This window comes from Ipomoea triloba, chromosome 10 (assembly GCF_003576645.1).
Source record: "Ipomoea triloba cultivar NCNSP0323 chromosome 10, ASM357664v1".
Taxonomy (NCBI): domain Eukaryota; kingdom Viridiplantae; phylum Streptophyta; class Magnoliopsida; order Solanales; family Convolvulaceae; genus Ipomoea; species Ipomoea triloba.
Window position 1 is genome coordinate 121,172 of NC_044925.1, and position 8,881 is coordinate 130,052.

General features: G+C 34.2%; 1 protein-coding gene across 1 annotated transcript; it reads right to left on the reverse strand.

Annotated features, from left to right (window-relative positions):
- On the reverse strand, positions 1 to 5,168 carry LOC116032092 (sugar transporter ERD6-like 5). The gene is made up of 19 exons (XM_031274495.1): positions 5,049 to 5,168; positions 4,533 to 4,682; positions 4,147 to 4,209; positions 3,523 to 3,612; positions 3,341 to 3,400; positions 2,721 to 2,786; positions 2,555 to 2,620; positions 2,394 to 2,469; positions 2,244 to 2,308; positions 1,869 to 1,961; positions 1,703 to 1,783; positions 1,533 to 1,617; positions 1,377 to 1,420; positions 1,178 to 1,240; positions 1,024 to 1,083; positions 898 to 954; positions 718 to 777; positions 464 to 578; positions 1 to 349 (listed from the first exon to the last, which is right to left on the reverse strand). Exons 2-19 carry the CDS (start codon positions 4,665 to 4,667, stop codon positions 228 to 230), a joined length of 1,401 nt encoding a protein of 466 aa, XP_031130355.1. The 5' UTR covers positions 4,668 to 4,682; positions 5,049 to 5,168; the 3' UTR covers positions 1 to 227.
- Positions 5,169 to 8,881: the final 3,713 nt, after the last annotated feature.

Here is an 8,881-nt window from a genome sequence, read left to right on the forward strand (position 1 = left end):
TACATACAACATGATTGATAGATAAAATCGAAATTCTTATTAGTTTGGAATTATTCCAACAAAAGCATCATTAAGAATGAATGCGGAAGTTTTCAAAAAAAAAAAAAAAATGAATGGGGAAGGTGCATATAAGAATAGCATAGCGGGGGTATTTATTTATTTAATGCAATGAACACACATAGCATAGCATATAAGAATGCATTATTAATGATGATATGGTTGGGTGATTATTGTAGCAATGTCATTGAAGCTTGAATTTGTTCCAGTGTTCGTCCCTTGGTCTCCGGCACCAACTTTGCCACAAATATGACGATAATTGCAGACACACATGCAAATACAAAAAACACACCTGACAGATACACACATACATACATTATTTCCCCAACTTAACTTCTGATCTCACTCACTGTATATATATATACATCCTATCTATAGGAAAGAGAGAGAGGTATGTACTATGTACCTGCTGAGCTCCACTGAAATACGAAGTTAAAGGCATAGGTTACCATCCATGAACTAAACCAGTTACTAAATGTTACAAGACTTCCACCTGTTCCCTTGATGTTTACTGGAAATATCTGCAACAAACAAACAAACAAACAAATTAAACTCTGATTTTATTAGTTATTGCAACAACGTAACGTAACCAATCTAGCTAAATTAATCTTGATTAGTTTGTAAATCCAAATTAAATAGATACTACTATACGTTACTTACCTCTGACATGATAACCCAGGGTGTACCACCCAAGCCAGCAGAAAAAGACACTGCAAACACCTGCGAATTGAATTGAATGAAGATCGAATTCATCCACAAGTAACATGGATCTATGTATGTATATCATACATGCCCAGGCCACTATTTAACTAACTCAAACAAAAACAAACACTCACTCACCAGTATGCCAATTAATACTAATGCAGCAGTAAGTTGTTCCAGCTCTTCATACCCCCCCTGCAGATGCAGATGCTTATCATTTTCTCAATTTTTTCAACACATACATTAATTTAATTCATTACACACCTTAAAAGCAAATCCCAACCCCACAATCAAACATCCTAGGCCGGTTCTGGTGGCAGTAATCTGCAAAAACAAAACATTATATATTGAATTGCCCATGTATGTATGTATGTATGTATGTATGTATGTATATCCTCCCTCATTATTCTATCCTTACCATCAGAATTAGACGTCGACCAATTTTGTCCATCAATGCCACACTTAAAGCTGCAGCAGGAAGCTGAAGAAACAAAATTTATTTATTTATTTATGCCTGCCTGCCTGCCTTCCTTTCCAGTTTTTGTTTTTTTTCTTTTTCTTTTTGTTAGAGTGAACATACAAGGAAGGAAGGAAGGAAGGAAAGCAGAGTCACAAACCTGGAGGGCAGCCATCACTGTAGATGCAATGCTACTTGAAGAACCTTTTTGATTGGTACGTAATTAGTACACATTCAGATTTTCCCCCACACTATAACTCATCAACTCAACTACATAAATAATTTAATACTAGCTGATACTCATACATGCACTTACCAGCTGCTTCAAAAATTGAGCTAGTATAAGAATATATCGCATCTGTACCTCCAAGTTGTACCAGAACCATAAGCCCAACTCCAACCTAATAACAACACAACAACAACATTTGCATCGATATGATATGATGTTCAAATACCAATTAAATTCCTTGCTTAGGAGTTACATACAATAAGTGAATGGGCATATTTCCGGTTGAACAAGTCCAGAAATCTGGATTGCGGGAGTTTCTCAAGGGTTTCCATGTATTCCTGACCAAAAACAATACATACAAATTAGCACAACTTTGTGTAGCAACATTCCCAACCAAAAATTTTTAACTCCATTAGCCATTACTTTAATCTCCGAAACTTCTGAAGAAACATCAGCGTTCTTCCCTCTTAGCCTTTGTAGAGCCCCTTCTACCTCTTTCCATCTACCAGTCTTTGCCTAATTAAAGCCGAATATATCAGAACAGCAAGCTAAGATGAGTGGCCGTAACGGCTGAAAGCAAGTGGCAGATAGATATATAACTTAGGTATGGTAGAACTAGTAGATTTCTTAATGATAATCAAGACAATATAATGCCCAATACTTTGAACTTTCAACTGAAGATGCCTATTGATCTATCAGTTATAGATCCTTAATTTCATTGTCTGTTGAGTACGATGTCCTTTCTAATATAATGTCGCAGTAATTAAGTTGTGCAAATATAATTATCATCAAACTCACCAACCACCTTGGGGATTCTGGTATGAAGAATGTGCCTACCACCTGTATGAAACTAGGTATAGTTCCTGAAAGGGTACGTGGTGGTGACAAATTTCAAGACATCATATCAAAGTTTCTCAACTCAAACAATGGAAAAAGTGTATTTATTACCAACTAGAGCCAGGTTTCGCCAGGCAAAGAAATTCCCAAAGAAGAACATCAGTGAAAAGCCAATGGATACTGTAAACTGTAGTAGAATTAATTATATTGTCAGTGCATTTTGAACTCAAACTAACAGGGATGTATCCACTCATATAATGGCATTTACTTACTGTAATACCAGCTGTAAATCCCCCTCGAATATCCTTCGGTGTGATTTCTGCCATGTATATAGGTGCCTGTTTGTAACAGAAATTAAATTGTGTCATATCATGTACCATCTAGTCTAGATAAAAACAAACAAACTCATGTATGTATCATCGGGTTCACAATATTTACCACATAACAATGAAGTCCAGCTCCAATTCCCATCAATAGTCTTCCAATATTAAGCCACCAAATATTCTTCACACAAAAATTCACCCATCACCAATCACATCCAGAAAACAATGGCTAATAACACATGAGTTAATACCAGTTGGGGTTCTCCGAGTATAGTGTCACCGCCATGTTTAGTCCTAAACTTTCAAATTTAACTAGTCATAGTCTTTCCGTTAGTTTAAGTAAGGGCAAAGTTAGGATCGTCAGGACTAGTTAAAAATTTGAAAGTTGAAGGGTCATGCATGGGTGGTTATATCTCGGAGGGCCCCTGTTGGTAATCAATAACACATTGAACATTGTGAATTTCTTCTGCTTTTTCTTATCAAAATGTTAATAAAAACTTGTTTCTATTTAAAGAAATCATTCAGAAATCAAGCTCCTTTAATTTTACAGCTCCAACCACCTGATATTATATTAGTTTGGTCTTGTAAACCAATTCAAGCCTGACCAAAAATTTTAATATAACTTTCTTGGCACATACAGCAGGTTTAATTTGCCATTTTCAATTCAAGGTATTTCTTTTGCCATGAATTTCAAGAGTGCTTGGTAAAACCATAATAAGGGAAATTTCACCATACCTTTGCAAATATAATTAAAACCGATCCAACTATGAAGAATATTTCCAAGAGCCACATTGTCTGTTTTCAACCATAAATCAGATTGCTAATTTTCAGCAATAACAAACAAGCATAAAGCATACAACTATATATATATATATATATATATATATATATATAAGAAGGGAACTTAAAAAACGTACAAGTCTTCGACCAATGGTTTCTGCTATTCTGCCGCTTATTAGAGCCCCAATCATTCCTCCAAATGTCAACATTGAACCAAAAGCTGAGTACTATTCAATAAAGCCAAAGAATTGAATTGAAGGACAACATAAGGGAGGAGAAAAGGGCGAATTGAAGGCAATTATAGTTCTAAATCAAGAAAGAGGAGTCTTCCTTAAAGGAAGAACATTATATTCTCAAATCATTATTATATTAAATAAGTATGAATAGTTGGATCAAAACAGAATCTACCAAAATGGTAGAAATGTCAAAATTTCCATATTCCAAATTACATACTGGTGCACATACATGCTAATTAACTTAATTACCCTATATCCACTCCATTGCTTAATTTTATACACTGTTAAGTGATATTGTGCATACAAAAACTGCAAATTTCTCTTTTTCTCTCTCTCTCTCTCTCTTTGCTAACATTTCATATATAGGTGCAAGAAAGAGTTGGTGAAAAGGAAAAGTGTGCTTTCAATTCGCTGGGAAAAGAATTTTATAAAGTCTGGTTATATGTGAAATTTGAGAGGTCCATACACTAAATATCCATTCAAAATATGAAATATAGAAAGCTAGGGGCTGGCTGGGTTACATACTTGTGCAATAGACAGGCTTAGGTCATCCATGATACCAAATTGAGCAGGAGATGAATATCCAACCTGCAAAAAGTTTGCAACTATTGGTTAGTTAAAGAATCACCCAATGGTAGTTAAATAACCATATATATTTCACAAGAGATAGTATATATAGATGTATAGTTAGTAATGATGATTTAACATATACATATATTCTAGCTTCCAAGAAATCATTATATTATATTGTTACTATACGTTGTCTGATCTGTGTGGAGGGTGAAGAATTGAATTGAATTGAAGTTAAAATAAAAGGCCGGATAATTTTGAGTAGATCGAGATGAAGCTATCCTAGCTAGCATGCTCTTTTGAGGCCAGGCCAGGAACAGATCAACTGTATGTATACTTACAGAGAAACCATAAGCTAAAGAACCACTGGCAGCAACAATGGTACATAGGACAACAACAAATGTTATCTCTGATGCTGCACTTTCACCATTGTTTCCATCTAGTAACCCTTCTTCCACGCCCTCTCTTTCTTGCATTTCTGTTGGGAGGCACTGTACTTAAAAATGAAAATCAGTATTATATTTGAAAAAAAAAAAATTAAAAAAATGAACAACATGCATGAGTCTGAATCAAACCCGGCCGCCCGGACTTTAGCTCAGATCAGAGCCTCTGATCTAAGCCAGTAATAACCTCGATCTACCTCTTTAATTAACACCCCGTGACAGTTCAGTTAGAACGAAGTTATTTAGTGAGCAAATCTACTCAGAATTGAAATAGCACAAATTAAATTAAAAGTTAAAAACGTGAAGAACCAACTCACTTAATTGCATTGCATGTTACCAACAAGCTAGCTAAGATCATTGAGATAATGAAAGTAGAGCATGCAGCAGTAAGCAACATATATGAATATGATGAACCTGATTGGAATTGAATAGATAGCTCCGATCCAATATTATTTTAATTTGTCAAGATCGATGCAATCTTTTTGCTGAGAGTCTGAGTGGGGGAGACTTTTTTTATACTGTTCTTGAGGAGGCTAATTAAATCTTTTGATGCCATACGCCACATATTTCACTAAATAAATCTTTTTTCTGTACGTACGTGATAAATAAAAGTTAATTTTCATTTTCTATTTTATATTCACTCTACTATACATGTTTTATACCAATATTTTTCTTGGTTAATTAAAAATTAAAAAGACAATGATTCTTCCTAACTCGCAGTAGATCGATGTCCCTCTATTTCCCATAAATTTATTAAAAGCCTTACTATATAATAAAATTAGGTAAACAAAAATTTATCAAAGTGTATGTAATGAAATAATGGTCAAACAGGTCACTGAATTTTACTTAACCCAATGACTTCTCATTTGAGAGGGCCACAAAGAAGCCATCGAGCTACAAAATACTTGACACATAGTCACCAACTCTATTCTCCTCTGAACTCCAAATAATTGATCTTATGCGAGATCACCACAAATATGTAATACTTTTTAATAAAAAAAATAACAAGATTTTAAAATTTAATACAACAATATTATATTTTTGTTAAATAGTGTTATACATCGCACTGGAGACGATGTTAAAAAGGATACGAGTTACGTACATGTACATTACACAAGTTGAAGCTAGCTAATGCTAAGCTCCATATTAAAATTGAGTTCGAAAGTGCATGCATGATGCATGATTCCTATGTTATTATCTGAATTTAGATGGACAGGACGTACAAGGATGAATAAAGTGGGTGGGTCGAGGAAGAAAGAAAGTGGGTGGGTCTCTTTAATTCACCAAAGTTGGGATCTCACAAGCTATCTACTAATTTAAATGCACAAAAAAAAAAAAAATCTTGATCGGTACCATTTTTTTATGCATATAAATAAACGTGATATTATATAATCGTCCACGTGTTCAGATTTAAAGGACCAGAAACACTCATTTAAAAAAAATACGATGACATTTTGTAAATAATTGAACATCGAAGTATAATTAACAGTTTCATAAAGTGCACCTAAGTGCAAGTAAAATATATTACAAGTACAACAAATAATGTACACTAAGTATCAATATAGTGCACTTAACGTTATCATTAGTACGTTACACCAAATGTTATCATTAAGTGCACATATGTGAAAGACTTTATCATTAGGTGCATGAATGTTAACAAGGTAAATTACTTGCACTGTTTAGTGAAAATAGTTGAACTTATAAGTGATTTTACTTGCACTTTTTACTTGCGTGCAAACTTACACCAGTTACTTGCACTTTTTACTTTTCTTTATTTTACCTTGTTGATTTTTAAGTTTTTAATTTTTTTTAGATCTAGTCGCCTCTTTCTGGAAAGTCAACCACAAATGATCGTTGGCGGTCGATTTTTGGTTGAAAATAGCGTCGAAACTCTAGTTATAACCTGTTATCTTCAGGTCACTAACCTGTTTTTGAGTTTTATAACTTTTATTGCACCAAAATAAAATGTTAATGAGTTTAATTGCAACTTTAAAAAGTTTAGGTACCTAATTGACTTTTTAGGTAAAGTTTAATGGCTTATTTGACCATTTTATCTAAATTTAATATTGCAAATTTGCAAGTGCATAAACTTATACTACTAATTTATAAACCTACTAATTTATAAACTTATGCACCTCTAGTATAAAAATTATGCACTTGCCATATAAAACTTGTGCACTTTGAAGTATAAATTTGTGCACTTCAAAGTTAAAGATATTTATTAAAATGTCACCGCGTTTTTTCTAAAGTGATTTTGAAAAAGTAAGTATATATTATCAAGTGCATAAGTATATATTATCAAGTTTATAGAATTATACTACAAAGTTTGCAAATTTTTCTCATTTTTTAAGAACCGTCGATCTGGACAAATCAACGACTAATATATCACCCATATTTTGCGTAGGCGTCTCTTCTAACCTGATCTTATCCATATATATATGGGCGTACTTTTGTGAGATCTGCTGTCTAGGTGATTACTAGGAACTAATTGAAACCGTGCATCTCGAAAGATCTAATGGATCATAAGCAATTTATTTTTAAATGCTAATATTTGTAAGAACCTGAGAGTTTATTAAATCACTTGTAAATTAGTGAATCATATGCCAAAAGATTCTAGTCTAGTATGCAACAATAATATTCAAAATTCAAAACAATACGTATACAATAAAATGGTGTGAGATGCAATTTGTCTTTCAATAAATAATGTTATTGTCTTTCGTAATGATGAGAGAGACAATTCTTTTAGATGTATAAGAGACTATTAATCTAACATAAAAAATGATAAATACGTAATTGAATAAGAATTCTATCTTCAATATTTATTTTCCTGATATTATGGAAATAGATTCTCATTAGTGCGAACATTCTAAATCAAAAGATTACTGAGATTAGTTTTTCTCACATTTGAAATTCACAAAAAAATTTCTTGGCTACCAAATGCTCTAAGTGCATGTTTGTTTTTTTTTTTGATCGAAAAAAGAGGGGTTGACCCAAACAAAACCAAAAAATTACAAAACATTAATCATCCCACTAATAGGGACTCGTCTATGAAACTGCCCCTATTTGGTCCTCATAACAACTCCTCTCCAAACCACTTGGAAGTTCGTGTAGCTCAACATAGTCGGCGCGGTTCCGGACAGCTCGTTTCACGAGTGCATCAGCTAACCGGTTCTGCTCCCGGTAGACATGATGAACCTCCATTGTTTGAAAGTGACTCATTAAGGCACGACAACGACCAATAAGGTTGTTGTACTCACGAATATTCCGGCTTGTTGATTTTAAGAGATCGACCGTAGTTTGAGAATCGCATTCCAAAACCACCCTATGATATCCCAATCTAATAGCCAGGCGAAGTGCATGATACACTCCCCAAGATTCGGCCTCGTCAATAGAGCAGACCCTAATATCTAAGTGCATGTTTGTGATTCAACATTATTATGCATATTCCTCCTTTTTTTTCTCAAGTTCATTTTAATATATTGAATGTTCATTTTTAGTGTATTAAATGTTCATTTTTAAATTTTAAAAATTAAACCTTCAATACTGATAGTGTAAACACAGTAAAGGTAACAAAATGCAACTGTATTTGTATAGGTCGGGTGCGAGAGCGAATCCAGGAATTTCAAGTCGGTCAACGGTGCAGTGGACCTTAGGTTCCCGAGCACTTAGCTATTCTGTTCAAATAGCCAAAAGTCCCTCTCTCCGTAATAAATGCAATATGTATAGCTAAGAGAAAGAGACAAATTTCACCTTAGCATAGCGAGCACGTGAAGTGCATGCATCGACGAGGAGAAGGGCAGAAACAGTATCGTACACGTGTCGTAGATGACTCCTAAGAAGCAAAATTGACCCTAGTTTGGAAGGTCGGCAAGTCGGTTCCAGTCAAAGGTTCTTGTAGGTCCAAGGATGGCATCTGGCCTAAAGTAAATGTATAATCTCGCTCAGCGACATTTAAGGTCGGGAAGACCATTGGACCAGATCGGGTGAGGTCGGTTCGATCTCAGGGCGGTCCAAGGGTCAAATATTGATCATCATATATGTACGGCTTTGGGGAAATAATCCTCATCGGATACATTAAAAATGAACATTCATCTACAGTCCACATTATAATATGAATTATAATCCACGCATTATAATTTGCCCTTTTTTGTGGGTGGAATTAAGGCCCAAAAGCACAAATAGAACAACTATTCTCTCCACTCTTCACCCTAAAAACCTTTCTATGCACATGCCTCATAAGTCATAAC

Bases quoted from the DNA above. Each gene is read 5' to 3' on its own strand.
- LOC116032092 (XM_031274495.1), bottom strand. From the start codon at position 4,667: ATGCAAGAAAGAGAGGGCGTGGAAGAAGGGTTACTAGATGGAAACAAT. The intron at 1,241-1,376 runs GTTTGTGACTCT...TTGTTTCTTCAG, and splicing joins CAGTGATGGCTGCCCTCCAG to CTTCCTGCTGCAGCTTTAAG. The intron at 579-717 runs GTAAGTAACGTA...TGTTTGTTGCAG, and splicing joins CCTGGGTTATCATGTCAGAG to ATATTTCCAGTAAACATCAA.